The sequence below is a fragment of the Podarcis melisellensis genome (assembly GCF_964234715.1).
Source record: "Podarcis melisellensis genome assembly, chromosome: 6".
NCBI lineage: Eukaryota > Metazoa > Chordata > Lepidosauria > Squamata > Lacertidae > Podarcis > Podarcis melisellensis.
In genome coordinates this window covers 14,673,758-14,689,099 of record NC_138538.1, presented here as the reverse complement: position 1 = coordinate 14,689,099, position 15,342 = coordinate 14,673,758, and the positions used below count along the sequence as shown (strand labels likewise).

The following is a 15,342-nucleotide window of genomic DNA, read 5'->3' as shown; positions in this document are numbered from 1 at the left end:
GTGAAGAACACAAAAACGGCCACCCTTACCAGCAAATATTTTCAGCAACCTGTTCTAAGCAGGTGGGACGACCTGTTTGCGACGACCTTGCTAAGACCACTCAGATCAGGGGTGAGCCCAAGGTAAGAGCAGGATCTACTGGCAGATTACTCAGTGACTTGCAGTATATCTGCAAGTGTTTCTGACTTCCAGTACTGTAGTTGAACAATGGGAAATGTTATTTAAAAGAAAAATCTCTGAGATGGCTAACCACTTATCTCTCGGCTTCAGTGTGCCTCACCTGTAAAATAGGTATATTCGTCAGCTGCTTTTGACCTCGTCTTAGTGCAGCCCTGCTGGCCAATTTTAGTTTTGTGAAAGGAATTATGATCTGCAGCAACTCAGATGTAGATCTGTACTTGCCAATGCAAGTTAACTCAGTGGGTGGCCTCTTGGGGTGCAGGAGATAATTGGAGCCACACAAGGTACCATTTAAGAAGGTAAGAGCAGCCATGTTGGATGAGACCAAAGGCCTATCTAGTCCAGCATTCTGTTCTCATGGTAACCAACCAAAAGGAGATGGGAAGCCTGCATCCCAAGATCTAAGAGAGACACTGGCAATCCCCAGCAACTTGTATTGAGAGGCAAACTTGTACCTGGCCCCAACCCTCTGGCCACTGTTTTAAACTTGGCTTTGACTGGTGGATCTCAATGCTCTAGTATAGCGGTTCTCAACCTGTGGGTCCCCAGATGTTGTGGGACTACAACTCCCATCATCCCTGAGCTCTGGCCTTGATAGCTAGGGGTGATGGGAGTTGTTGTTGAACTACAACTCCCATCACCCCTAGCTAGCAAGGCCAGAGCTCAGGGATGATGGGATCTGGGGACCCACAGGTTGAGAAAGACTGCTCTAGTAAATCATAGAATTGTAGAGCTGGAAAGGACCCCCAGGGGTCATCTAGCCCAACCCCCTGCAATGCAGGAATCTTTTGTGCAACTTAGAGCTCGAACCCACGACCCTGAGATTAAGAGTCCCATGGTCTACCAACTGAGCTATCCCAGTGTACATTGTGTATAACGAAGTACATTCTGTTAGCCTGAAGGAAGCACACCTCAATGTCGATCACAGGGCTACCTGAGCGCTGGAAGGGAGAAACTGCTTCCATGCTGATGCACTTTTGATTCACGCAAAAATGAATTTGTAGAAAAGAAAAAATATTACTGCAATGCCTGCTAAAATCATGTTCAGAGTGAAATGCATTGCAAATGTGCCAGGCTATGATTTTATTCCTGCTTCATCACCAAAACCACAACTGGAAGAGAGTTCATGCCCTTGTATTTTTATTATTTTTTTATAAAATTTATGAGTCACAGTTTCCAGCTCCATTCCCTGAGCATAAAAAGCATAAAAGATAAAATCACTTGGCCACCTTTGAGTTAAATCTGCACTTCTCACTACTGAAAGGTCCAGCTGCGTTTCCAAGCATCACACAGAACCCTGCTGAGTAGCAGCATGGGCTCCATTTTAGCCTAGAGAGGTGCTTTTCAAACCTTGTTCCAAGGAATCCCGAAGGGATTTACCAATGAGATAAATAATAATGGACAAACATCTCAGAAATACAGCTAGATTCCTGATCTCCTGTGATCAGGGTGGAAGGGGTGCCTCTGAGTTCACATGAGGTAACAGTCCCCAATAGCCTGGACCAGTGTTTCCTATGAGCTCAGCACATACCTTAAAATACTCTGAAACCTATAAAGCACTTGTAGCAGGTCCACAGAGAAATCAATACGGAAAAAGTTCTCTGAAACAGAAATATATCCAATTTGGGTATCACCATTCTGGAATCATGGAGGATTCTAAAAACAAATGCAGTTAAAAATACCAGAAACAGTTATCATTAATATTAAGTTGTGGGTGAACATATCAGACGACACAGCGATTCTTCAAACAGCTCTTGTTTATTCACAGGCCAGAACTGAACTGAACTGAAGGGTTCAGCCAGCCTGCTTATATAGAGCTCCACTAGAACGCAACAGTAACCATTTTCTGTAACTATCCAATCACTGAACGTCACTTTTGATCCCTTATTTGCATATGTGGACCTGAACTATCTACAGTATCATCCTGCTGGCCCAGGGTGAAAACTTCAGTACATAACAATTAAGACATTCCAAAAACAATTACAAGCATTCTCTCATCTCGTGGTCTCAGGGTTGTCAGGAACAGTATCCTTCAGCCATCAAATGCCTATAAACAGGAAAGCTTTCAAACTGCTTCTGAAAGCAAGATACACTTCACCAGAGAGGGAGGGCATTCCACAAAAAGGGAGCCACCACCAGCCAAGCAGCCCCTGGTGGCATCACCACCAACAAGGCCTCGTCTGCCAATCGTACTGTCCAAGATGGCCGATACTGGGACACGTGCTCTTTCAATTACCTGGTTCCCAAGCCATTCATGGCTTTATATGCCCAAATAACAAGTGCAAATGAAGTGTCTTCCCTAACAACACCACTATAAACAGACAAGGGGCTGGGGCATGTGCAAAGCCACACACAGTCTGGGAAAATGTGCAGAGGAAACCAAGTCAGACCATTGGTCTAACTAGATCAGTATTGTCAACACGTACTACCAGTGGCTAGCTACCATTTCAGACCAGGAGTCCCTCCCAGCCCTTGCTGGACATGCCAGGGAGCTGCTGCATGCAAAGGAGGTGCACTGAGCTACCTACAGCACATCCCTTGCTACTTGGCTATGCCCCATCCTTCCTGCACCTTACGTCACCAAGCACAAAACAGTCTCCATCTGTTAGTGTGGGGCAGGCATAAGGATTGTGAAAATGTCGCTCCCAGTTGCTGGGTGCCACAAGTGGGGAGAGTGTTGCTGCGTTCAGATCCTGTTTGCGGCTTTCCCATAGCACTGTGAGAACCTGATGCTGAACTAGACCAGGCCAGAGCCTTATCCAGTCCAGCAACCCAGACTCCCACAGCAGCCAACCAGGCACCCTGCTAAGTAGGACTCGAGAGCTACAGCACTCTGAAGGCGTTGTTCCCCAGTGAGTGGAATTCAAAGGCTCACTGATCCTGGAGATAGCATACATCATGACTGGTGACCAGGAGCCGTTCACAGCCTAATCCTCCTCTAAAGCCATCTTAAACTGATGTCCAAAAACCTTAACAAAATATATTTAAAAACAAACAAACAACCACCTGCCTTTTGATTCTCATTAGCAGCAGCCAAGATTTACTCTTCATTTTAAAGCAGGGGTAGGCAACTTAAGGCCCGGAGGCCAGATGCGGCCCAATCGTCTTCTCAATCCAGCCCACAGATGATCCAAGAATCAGCATGTTATTACATGAGTAGAGTGTGTTCCTTTATTTAAAATGCATCTCAGGGTTATTTGTGGGGCATAGGAATTCGTTCATTCGTTCATTTTTTCCCCCTTTTTTTCCAGCCCACCACATGGTCTGAGGGAGGTATGGCTGAAAAAGGTTGCTGACCCCTGTTTTAAAGGGCGAGGTCCTTCCTCAATTTGCAACAGAAAGACAAGGAGTTTCACCCTGGGATGGCTATGTTTCGCTTGCAGTCCTCTAAAGCAGAAGAAGGCAAGTATCGCCACACACCCCTCAGGTTATTTTGCATGTCTGAGGGAGGTGGGATGGTATTGGTCTCTCCTTGAATACTGGGGTTTCACTTACCTATTGATCTGGGGAATCTTAGAAGTTGGCCTGGGGGCCCTATTCTGAGGGAGGGAGTCCTTTGGTGGTGGCTGGGCAACTGCCAAGCACCTTGCATACTGCTTTTAACTAAGCCAAAAGGAACAGGTGATTGTAATGGTGTTCAGTTCCCTACTTCCCATTAGACTTACCACAGCTCCCAAGCAGCACACCTGAGGAAAAGCGGCAGAAGTGTGGTGCAATGGTTAGAGTCCGGGGAGAGCCAGGTTCCAATCCCCCAATCCCAGCTGCTGCAATGTCAGGGTGGGGTGGGGGAGCTCATGCCAAGCTTCTCTCGGGCTAAGCTACTGTGATGAGAGTTCAGGGAGGAGTGGTCTCCAGTGTGCTGTGGTGTTGGCAGTCTGGCTGGAAGGTGAGCCAGTTGAAAAGGAAAGGATGGAGCAGGAAGACCTCCCTGAGGGTGCAGCACTGCTTCGCCCAGCACAGGACAACAATGGAGTGTGGGTCTCAGCCACCAGGAAGGGAGCTAGAGGAAAGGAAGGGAGGACAGTTCCACGCTACACATTTAAAGCATATTCCATGCATGTTTAAAGGGCATGGCTTCCCCCAAAGGCTGCTGGGAACTGTAGTTTTTAAAGAGTTCTGGAAATGGTAGAAACAAAAAAAATTCCTTCCAGTAGCACCTTAAAGACCAACTAAGTTAGTTCTTGGTATGAGCTTTCGTGTGCATGCACACTTCTTCAGATACACTTTTTTTTTGTTTTGACTATGGCAGACCAACACGGCTACCTATCTGTAACTGGAAATGATAGCTCTGTCAGGGGGGAAACTATAGGATTCTTTTGGGGAAGTAATGTGCTTCAAATGCATGTTGCAATATGCTTTATCTGGAATATGCAAGTGTGAAAAAGAGGAGGGACAACAACAACAAGCAGAGAGCCAGATAGGAAAAACCAAGGAAAAGGAACAAGAGAAGAGAGGAAGCAGGAATAAGGGCCGAAATCATCACACTAAGAGCATATTACACCACAAACTTAAAACTGATTTAGCCGTCCATCAGCTTTGGGTAAGGAGCACCGTTCAGGGGTAAGGCGTCTGTTTTGTACACATAAGTTCCCAAATTCAATCCCTGCCATCTTCAGGTAAGGGTGGGAAGAGCTGCTGCCAATCCATGTAAACAATAGATAACTTAGTTAGATAGACCTCTGGTCTGACTCAATATAAGGCGGCTTCCTATGTTCTATGTCCCAGCTAGCCTCAGGAACCCAGAGCAACTGGTGCCTCTAACAACCAACATTTCCATCATGAACAGGGAAGAGCTATTGACTTCATACCTGCTTGTAAGCTTCTCAAAGGCATTTGATTGGCTTACATAAAAAGAATATTCAGCAAGGTGGAAACTTGCCCAGGGCTACAAACAGTGTAACAGATGAGATCTCAACTTCAAACATCAACAACTCCCCTGCCCAAAGAAAGAATCCGTTCCCCCTTCAGTTAACGTATCCTCCCTCCTAAAGGATCAGTGTCTTGTCAGTGGTGGTTCCACACCTTTGGAAAGCCTTCCTCTGCATGGTTTGTCAAATCACTGCTGTTTTTCAGTTCCACATCTGTTTAAGGGGCTGGAAAAGGAGCTGTTAGCTGCTGCAGCAGCCATGCGGCGCTCTGGTGTTACTGGCAAAGATCAGTGCACACCGGTATTTCCCGTTTCCTTTGCCCTTATGATGGCAGTTCGGAGAATTGTGCGCACCAAACAATGATCTGCAGATTATGGGAACTGTCACTCAGTAGGACAGGATTTCTTTAACAGTGAAGTTTCAATACCTACATCAAGCTAAAAGCCCAGGTTCGCCAGTGTGAGTCACAACAAGTAAACTGTTGTGGTTTCCATAATAACTAAAGTTTGTTTTCAAGGTGGCTTTGCACATTGCAAGGAAGCATATGACCATTGCACTTTCTCTCTCTGCAATTCCAGTGTAACCAATGGAGGGGAAAGTCATGCATCACCTCTGTGGCTGTCTATGCATCGGAGGATACACAGCTCCTCACACATTCCCCAACTACACTTTACTGTATTAAGCACAAAAAGAAAAGAATAAGTGTCGTTTGCTGGTTCTCCATCTTTCGATGCTTCCTTGCAAGTTACAAAGCCACTCTGTCTTCTCATAAAGGATCATTTGTTCCAAATGCAAAATCTTTTAGATCTTCCGCCATCCTTGCAAAGCTTGCCCACCTAGTACCTCCTTGAAAAACTCCTTCTCCCGATGACCAGACACGCAAAGGGGTAGGTAGAAAAATGCAAGGAAATCAGTTAATGTGTACCAATATGTTGCAATTATTGAGGGCTGCATTTATTTTATTTATGTTCTGTACTTAACTTACTTTTAAAAAAGGAAAAGGAACTGCAAAGGCTTCCACAGTGCTATGACACTTCTCTGCTGCAATGCACATTCTAGCATTATGGCACTTGCTGCGCTAGTTTGACGTATGTAACAAAACACTACCTGGGAAATACAATGCCCACAAGAGTATCTCTTACAAAACCAAGGCACACAGTTTAATACAGGCTGCAATTTTAAAAGATCGCTATAGAAACCCTTCAGTTTAAAGGGGGGGGACACCACCTCACAAAAGATCTTCTAATTTCCACTGTCAATAGAAATCTGTATGTCTGAAAGCAGGTGCTGTGCTTCGCTATATAGGCTGGCTAGCAACTAGACTAATTCATTAAGAAGTCTATAAACAAGCTGGCCTTTGTCCCATGGAGATGAAAGAACTGAGACTACAATGGGATGAAAGGTGTGCACAAGGATGAAGAAAGCTATTATGGATCTATGTCCTTTCTTAAACTCGTCCTGGCATGCACTGTTGACAGGGGAACAAAACCATACAGACAAAACTCTCAGAAGTGCCTTGTTGCTAATAGTTCCACCTGTCTATGTTAAAACGATTGGATCTTGCCTATCATCTTACTAATGACAGACCATGCTAACAGAAGGCAAACACAATAGAACTATAACAGCACCATGATTTCTTGAAGAGCATCTCCTGCAGTATAGCATTAGACTGGTCTCTACAATCAGCAGGGCAGCGACTGGGTGCTCTGCCATAAAGCAAACTGCCTACACCATAGAAAATTAGCCCATCAGGAGGAAACGTTGAGCATATCCTTCTCCCTGATATGGTACTTTTCTATGTGCAGGGATTTTTTTCAACACAAAGGTAGCAGCAGGGGCACAGCCCCTTCATCTAACCTTAAGCAGCTCAAGGGGGGGGCAGAAACCCAGTTGATTGCATATGCTGGCCCAAGTAGGGGTTGGGTTTGGACCTCGGGTTACATACGCTTCAGGTTACAGACTCCACTAACCCAGAAATATTACCTCGGGTTAAGAACTTTGCTTCAGGATGAGAACAGAAATTGTGCTCCGGCATGCGCGGCAGCAGCAAGAGGCCCCATTAGCTAAAGTGGTGTTTCAGGTTAAGAACAGTTTCAGGTTAAGAACGGACCTCCAGAACGAGGTACCCGAGGTACCACTGTACATGCAATTATCTTAACTTCATCCCATCAACCTGCACAGTATAGAAGCATGTTGTCTGCTTTTATGTAAGCTGTGATTTCTTCCGAAACAGGACCTGACAAAGAAGAGCTTTCTGTTCAGCATTTCAAATGAAGCTTTACACTTTTCTCTGGGCTACAATTTGTGTGATATTGCTTAAACTCTCAAATGAAATGGTTTGTTAAAATATTTCAAACTGTAACACAAGACTCCTGTAGCTTTTGCTTACATAGAGATAATGGATGAGGATTCTAAGACATTTGTGGAAAGTCAGCTAGCTTTTTAGGAAACAAATAATGCATGTTGTTTCTCTGGAACTGCCACCTGTGTTTATCTACTTCTACTGCTGGAGAGATTTAGAAAGTGAACTCACACACACACACACACCCCGGACTGGTATTATGACCTGTGCTTTTTAACTTGTTCATAAATGATCTAGAGTTAAGGGGTGAGCAAAGAGGTAGCAAAGTTTGCTGTTGATACCAATTTATTCAGAGTAGTTTAAAAGAAAGGGGAATTGCAATGAGCTCCAAAATAATATTTCCAAACTGTGTGAATGGGCAGTAAAAGGACAAATTTCACATTAAGGGTTATTTGGAAAGGGACTGATCCAGCAAGGCTCTCCTTATGTTCTTACTATTATATAACCTTTATCTAAGCGACATCCCCTCTCCTCAAGCTGCACACTTAACTGCTGGGATAGCTCAGTCAGTAGAGCATGAGACTCTTAAATCTCAGGGTCATGGGTTTGAGCCCAGTGTTGGGCAAAAGATTCCTGCATTGCAGAAAGCTGAACTAGATGGTGCTCATGGGCCATTCCAACTCTACAATTCACACCACACTGTTGCTGCCCTGAAACCTCCTCAAGTGATCCTCCTAGGATGGGATGTATACTTGAACTGCCTTTGCTTGCCTAGGTGTAAGACTGAGAATTGAGGGGGGGGAGCGGTGTATGTGCATGCAGAAATCTCTGACTTTCGCATGCTGGAAAATAGCCTACTATTACAAAGGTAAGAGTCGCACCTGTTGTTATGCCCACTTGCCACACCCACCACTTGTATGTGGCCCCTGAAAGGCTGCCCAGGATGGAATGTGCCTCTTGGGCTGAAAGAGGTTCCCCACCCCTGAGATAAACAATGGAAAATGTGAGCTATCTCATTCATTCATTTGCATCTCTTGATTGCTCACCATCTGATACAGCTGAGCAGTTCCATGGAAAAGCAAGGAATTGATTGAATGGAATACTACAATTCTATCTGTGGTGTTCAACAATGACACAAACAAGTCATTGCTTGACACTGCTGCAGCCACCAAGGGACGGATGTGTATATGCAAAGCAGCTCTAAGTCTTGCAATCCTTTGCTCACCTATATGGGACCACATTACTCTGAACACGGCAGTGTTTAGTTCAGAGTAAGCCTGCACAGGATTGGGTTGAGATTAAAGTCTCATGCTCTGCAGAATGAGCTATCCTTAGATTCTATGAATTGAGTTTCACTGTTTATAAGTTCGTCCTGGTTTTCCTGGATTTAGAAAGTGTGCCTGAACATTTTGGCTCTCTCTGTGTTTATGCACATGAATCCACACAGACACACATCTACATACATACACACCATGCTTATAAACAACTCCGTGCAGGTTCACATGGTCGCCAGTGTGCGTGCACCCAGTTGCCACGATCCTTCTGCATCAAAGAGGGGCTAGAACGATTACAAGGATCAGATGTATATCACCCAGTGTACAAACGATGACATACATAAAATGGCAAGCTCCTGGTGATTCTCTTTTACTAGCATACTTGATCTCTGTACAGAGAAGAAGAATCTTGGTTCAGACGCTCAGCTCAGTATGGGGTTTTTCCTTACCAAACCCAAGTTTTAGGAAGGATTCCCAACAATGGAGTTCCATACAGGTTCAACAACAATGTCTAAAGCAGAGGTGCAGAACCCTTGTCAGCCCAAGAGCCACATACTATCATAGGCAACCTTCTGGGGGCTACATTCAAGTGATGCGCAGGACCTAGAGGCAAAAGCGGGCATGCCTCTAACTTTTGTATAGTGCATACACCCACACCCATCTCGCTGCCATTGATCCAAGCCAGCATCATCGCAGTTAAAGGAAACATTCTACTCAGGCAATACAGAGCAGGTTTACTGAAGGATCTGGCCTGGAGATAAGAGGTGTGACCTCAGAAAAGTCCTGAAGAGGCCTGGGGGTGGCGATTTGACACCCCCAACTCAGGTCTACTTAGAAGTGGCACCTCTTTAGCCTTTTATCTCCCAGCAGCCGCACCTTGCAGACTATTCACAAGACTCTTCCAAAACCATCATTTTATCATCAACAGTCTTACTTGGTGGTCATTTGGACAATCATGAAATCTTAAGCAAAAGAGCCCATAAACACAACAACAAAGATGAGTCAGATTATCATTTCATCTTCAAAGGGTGTGTCCCTTCAAATTCCCAGGGAGTCCCTTCTTGTTTAAAATGTGAGCTGCAGAGTAGAGGGCACTGGGGGGAGCCTGGGGCTGCGTTTAAAGCTCTTGGCTGTTCTGAACTTCTGTTTGGATTTGGTCTGGATTCACAGAGTTGCAATCTGTACATGCGGTGGTTTCACAGATGCATGTGACACAGGCTAAAAACAGATACAGCAAAACTGGTGCCTATAATTATATATTTTAAATAGACAGCTTGCCCCTGAGAGTGTTCTACTCAAATCCAGCCAGTTTATTCTGACCCATAGCACACAAAGAGAAATCCCCATTGGAGGACCACATCCCATTAAAAAGGCTCAGCCAACCGCAAGCCGAAAAGTGACAACTTCCATTTAATTTGCATAAACCCATCCACATGTGCTCACCAAAAGAGCACGGGCTGGCAACCCAGGCTAGCTCATTAGAAAGAACAGCAAATGAGGATTTACTAGAGAACCTTTCTTGGGGTCATTAAGATCACAACCCACTTACTGCAGAGTTCTCCCACTGGTCTAAATAGAATCCCTCTAAAATAAGAGGTTTGGGGACTGCAGCCTGAAAAAGAAATGAAACCCCACAAGCAATCCTACAAAAACTGGCTCTTTGGAGAAGCTTAAATACTGCCTGTGTGTGTCTCCTTTTCCACCAGGACTTCTCCATTTACAGCAGCACCAGCAATGTTGCAGTTATTCAAAGGTGGTTTAAGCCCCTTCATCTGCTATATGTTGCAGTCTGTGGCCTGCTGCAGTTCAGGTTCCCAAGTCTGAACTAGCCTCATGGCAAAATGCAGGCAAACACTGCTAAAGCAAAGAAATAAAGATGGACATTGTGGCATTCCTGTTCAGGCAGCAGCAAAGACAACAAAACAAGATTGGGAGGCGAAGCAAGGAGTTCTAAGTCGCCACAGCAAATTTCTCTGAGCCAGCTCCCAAGTGCATTTACAAGATGACACTAATTGAGATTAATTAATCCACAATTAACAACACCACATGATCAATCATCACAGTTGCAACTACAACTGAGAACCACCTTTTGATAGCTAGTTCTCAAGACTTCTTGATACAGAACTGTTTTCCATAAGAACACTTTGTCCATACAGTACTTCCATAGTAAAAGAAAAGAAATTATTTCTCTTTCAGCACATGCATATGGAATTATTCTCACAATCCTAAATGAGTCACAAAGGTCTTTATTCTAGGTTAAATTACCCCAAAGCAGCACCATACCCCTCCCTGTTTTACTTGATTTTTAAAGACAAGTACCCCACCCCTACTGTGAACTGGGTACCAAAACATGTACATTAAAGTATAATTAGGGGCCCATACACAAGATTCTGTAACCTCCAGGCTCTAAGCACTTGTGCACAGTAAAATGATGCAATTTCCTCATCTTTTAAAAATCCACACTCATTGGTGAAGGTTTCAGTTGATGCTTGCAATCCACGTTGGGTGTTGCAAGCGTGGAACCCAAAGGGCTCTATTTGCTACTCGGTGGTTAATCTGCCTTTTGAACATGCCATGGTTTGCCATGCATCTTGGTCCTATGCATTGAAGCACCACTCACTCCCAAGTTAGTGTGCATACGATTGCAGTCTTAAAGTGAATCTATGAGTGCTCTCTTTGCAGGGAAAGGGCTGAAGACAGCTGATGGCCCAAACCTCTGGCCTTGGAAAAGTATTTCAGGTGGCTATCTTAGAAACACCCAGTAATAAGCAAAAGCACATATGTGAAGATCACTCAGCACTGACAGGTTACATATTAAATTAATGGCTCTCGTGCTGTGGGACACCACCACCCTTAATGAGTATGGATCACCTAGTCCTAGGAGGGGTAGAAAGTTATAAGGAGGGGCAGGATCCTGAGGAGGGACCCATCCTTCTCTCAGCATTCAAGACACACTGGTAGGGTGAATGTCCCTTAGAAGAAGATCATAAGTGATTCACACTGGATTTGTGAGGATAGAAGTTCCTCCACTTGCTCCAGCTAGCCAACCCAACTAGCAAAGACCCACTAATTTGTTCAGATGTTTCTCTGCTTGCAGATTTAAGAGGCATCATAAACCTGCTTTTCAAACACCATCGCCTTTTCAAATGCCAGCGTTGGGTAAGAACCCCAATCAACAGGTCTTTAACAGCAGCAGGCACACAAGAAGGGCACACCAAGGATTGCTGTCCTGATGGTTGGTGCAAGGATGGGGGATCCCGGAAATTAAAATAAACTTTTTTGGGGGTGGAGATCAAAACGCTTCAGAAGGGCTGCACTAAACCCTTCCTTTAACAGCTGTCTCATACGTGTAACTAGAGGGTTCCTCCAAAGGTGCTTTAGTGGAGCGTTAATATTTTTAAAGCCCAGTCTAATACTTCTGGGTGAAGGGGCAGCATCTTAAGCCAGGACAAACACTGAAGAGATAGTAATAAATACTTCCAGGTGAGTTCAAGCGGGGTTGTTGTTGTTTTTTTTAAAAAAAGATTAGCTCCATGTCTGAAGAGATGCCTGGCAAAATGTCCTCTCATGGGGAGCCATCCCGCTGGGTCACTGCAATTTCCCACAATGCCAGGGGGCAGAATTGGGGGAAATGGCTCCTGCCTGCTGCTAGAGAAGCCCTCAGCAGGTGTCTGCCCAAACAGGCCCTACAGGGTGGCACATGGATGCCACAGAAACTGCCCAGGATGCCAGGCCTTGCATTGCTGGTGCCAGCCACTTGGCCTCACCATCCCACAGGTTCCTCCTGGCTTCCCCAGGCCAGTGTCCGTCTCCCAAGGTTCCCCAAGCCCCTTCTCCCTCTCCCTGCCAGCCAAGAGACTCACCCATGTTGACGAAGCTCATGACCATGTCGGCCTCTGTGAGGAAGTTGCTGTCCTGCAGGCTGGCCAGGGGCGGCCCCTGGGTGCTGAAGATGGGCTTGTAAGGGTACGAGTAGCCCTCTCCGCCCTCGCTGCCTCCGGCGCCCTCCTCCTCCACCGACATGGCATTGTAGAGGTCCAGCATGAACATGGGCGCCGAGTTGTGCTTGCCGTGCAGATGGGGCCTCGGCCGGTGGGGCAAGCCCAGGATGGAGAGGATCTCCCGCTGCATCTCCCGGCGCTCCTGGCTGCGGAGCCTCCGGTGGATGAAGCTGGAGTGCACCTCGTTCTCCAGCGTGAAGTCGGCCAGGGCGCAGCGCAGCTCCACAGCCCAGGCGCCCAAGAGGAGCCACACCAGCAGCCGGGCGGCAGCCGCCTCCGCCGCCCGCCGCTTGAACCACCCCGCCGCGCGCATCTCCGTCACGGGGGGCAGAGCCAGGGAGCCAGCGGGCTGGGCGGCGGCGGGAGAGGCGGCCGGCCGAAAGAGCCGCGCATTAAAAAGGAAGGGGCAGCCGAGCGCGCCGCGGAGGGACCGATCACTTGGCCGGCGAGCTGCCCTGGAGAGCCCACGGAGAGGCGCGCATGATAGCCCGGGCGATCCCGGGAAGGAGGGAGGAGCGAGCGCGCTTACTTGCCGAGAGCCATACGCGGAGAGAGGGCAGGACCCCGGGCTCCGACCTGGCCGCTTCCCTGGGGATGTGCTCGCTCGCTCGCCCGCCCGCCTCGCCACCAAGCGCAAGGCTTCTGAGCGGCGGCTTAGCCGAGCAGGCGGCAGCGGGAGTTCGCGCAAAGGGGCGGAGCTCGGCGCGTTGCACTCCCTCGCCCAACTGGGAGAAGTGTCCCGAAGTCAAGCCACAGGAAAAGCCAGCCTCGCCGGCTGCGTGGGTCCGCCGCTTGCTCCCCCCGCCGATCCAGGCTCTGTGCCCCCCAACAACGCTCAGACCCTTGGGTGGGGTGGGGTGAGGTTAGGAAATAAAGGTTTTTACGCACGCGGCGTGCGCATCGGCCTTCCACATCTGGCACCGGGAAAGCGAGGCACTTGTTTTACGCAGGCACGCGGCGCGTTTCCGCGGGAGCGAGCCCCCCCCCCTTTGCTCGACGGGGCTTGCTCCCCCAGGTAGGATCTCACGTGGGCAGCCCCGGAGGAGCCCCAAAAGCCAGCGGCTGCGGCTCGGAGTGAAGTTGTTGCAGTTCCGGCAACAGCAACGCCCCGCCAAAGTTCTGGGACTGGGGAAATCAAACCGCAGCGTTTATTTCTAAAGTGTAGCTGCTAACCACCTTTTTTTTGGGGGGGGGGGTTTGTGAAGTGGGAACTATACTTCATGCATACTGTTCTCCGTGTATAGGGCTTAGCGTGGAGCTGCGCAGTTTAAAGCAAACACAGCAAGCAGGTAAAAACAAAATAAAGCTCGATACTGCTTCCTTTCAATCGCCGCAGCTTTATGCTACAGTACTACGTAAGTAAGGGCGTTGCTAGGTCTTTAAAAGGACTCTCGGAACAGGCTCATGATGCAGATTTGCATAGACTTTGCAAATGCTAATGTGTATGAATGGATGCAAATTTAGATCTCTGAGCAAATTAAGAGGATGAGTGGCTCGCACTTTGCAGCATGCTCACTGCCTTGAATGCAAAGTTGTTGTTTTCAAAAACTTTTTTCATGTTTGAGAAAGGGTGGCCAGGAAATCTAGGGCCCAGTGCAAAGGACTTGTCTTAAAATATTTGAACCTATCATTATTAAACCCACCCACCCCCGTACTTTGTAGGGCCCCTCCACATTTCCTCTTTGGCGGGGGTCATTTTTCCTTCACAATACATATCAATTTGAAAGATTCAAAGCAATTCATACAAAATGTTAAAAACCAGTTACCAAATAAAGCAGAAAGCCAAACAAAGTTCAGAATATAGATAAGAAAAAATAAAAACCCAGCCCATCTGTAGCAGATAACAGGAAGTCCAGGTAACTGGACTTCCATTAGATTGCAGCTGCATGGGGAATTACATGACTGAATGCTCCCCCACTTTTAAAATAATACCCCCAAAACAGAAATTTAGAAGTCAAGAAGATGGCTTCTAGTGTATGTTTGTTTTTAACCTTTGATTATTTCTTCCCCATTCCCATAGAGGAATAGTCAAGCACACAATATCCCATCTGCAGTCCAGAAATAATTTTGCTATATTATTTCTTTATTTGTCCAGCCAATATCAATTTGATAGTAATCACTGAGATTTTCAGAAAGTGACACTTGACTACAGCCTTTGTTGGAGCTAGAAAAAAGAAAGGATGATTCACACACTTGTTTTTACATTCTTCTTCTTTCTTTGGCGATCACTCATAGCCGAGTAAGGTTGTCTTTCATAAACACAGTTTTAACAATGAGTCCATAAGTGACTGTGGAGGCCAATTCTGGATCAACACGTCCTTCCACAGTGGGGACATTGGTTTCCGGGCAGGAGCTGATCACGGTGTGGATTTGCCAAGCGTGCCTTTCTCCTAGCATGTTTCTCCCTTGTGACCTGAGTTTGAGTGTCTACAAAGTCCATGACACCTTTGGTAAAGGCTGTTCGCCAACTGGAGTGCTCGCAGGCCAGTGTTTCCCAGTTATCAGTGTTTATGCTACATTTTTTTAGATTAGCCTTGAGACAGTCTTTAAACCTCTTTTGTTGACCACCAGCATTACGCTTTCCATTTTAAAGTTTGGAATAGAGCTTTGGAAGACGATCATCAGGCATCTGCACAACATGACCAGTCCAATGAAGTTGATGTTGAAGAATCATTGCTTCAACACTGGTGACCTTTGCTTCTTCCAGTACACTGGCA

General features: G+C 46.6%; 1 protein-coding gene across 2 annotated transcripts in view; it reads right to left on the bottom strand.

Moving 5' to 3' along the window:
• The window catches only part of BMP7 (bone morphogenetic protein 7), a 78,435-nt gene extending 65,163 nt beyond the window's left edge, over nt 1-13,272 (bottom strand). For both annotated transcript variants that reach the window (XM_081917080.1, XM_081917079.1), the window contains exon 1: nt 12,488-13,272. In XM_081917080.1, the coding sequence (XP_081773206.1) occupies nt 12,488-12,938 (451 nt within the window). In that variant the 5' untranslated portion in view covers nt 12,939-13,272. The remainder of the gene's footprint in view (nt 1-12,487) is intronic.
• Between the last annotated feature and the right edge of the window lie 2,070 nt (nt 13,273-15,342).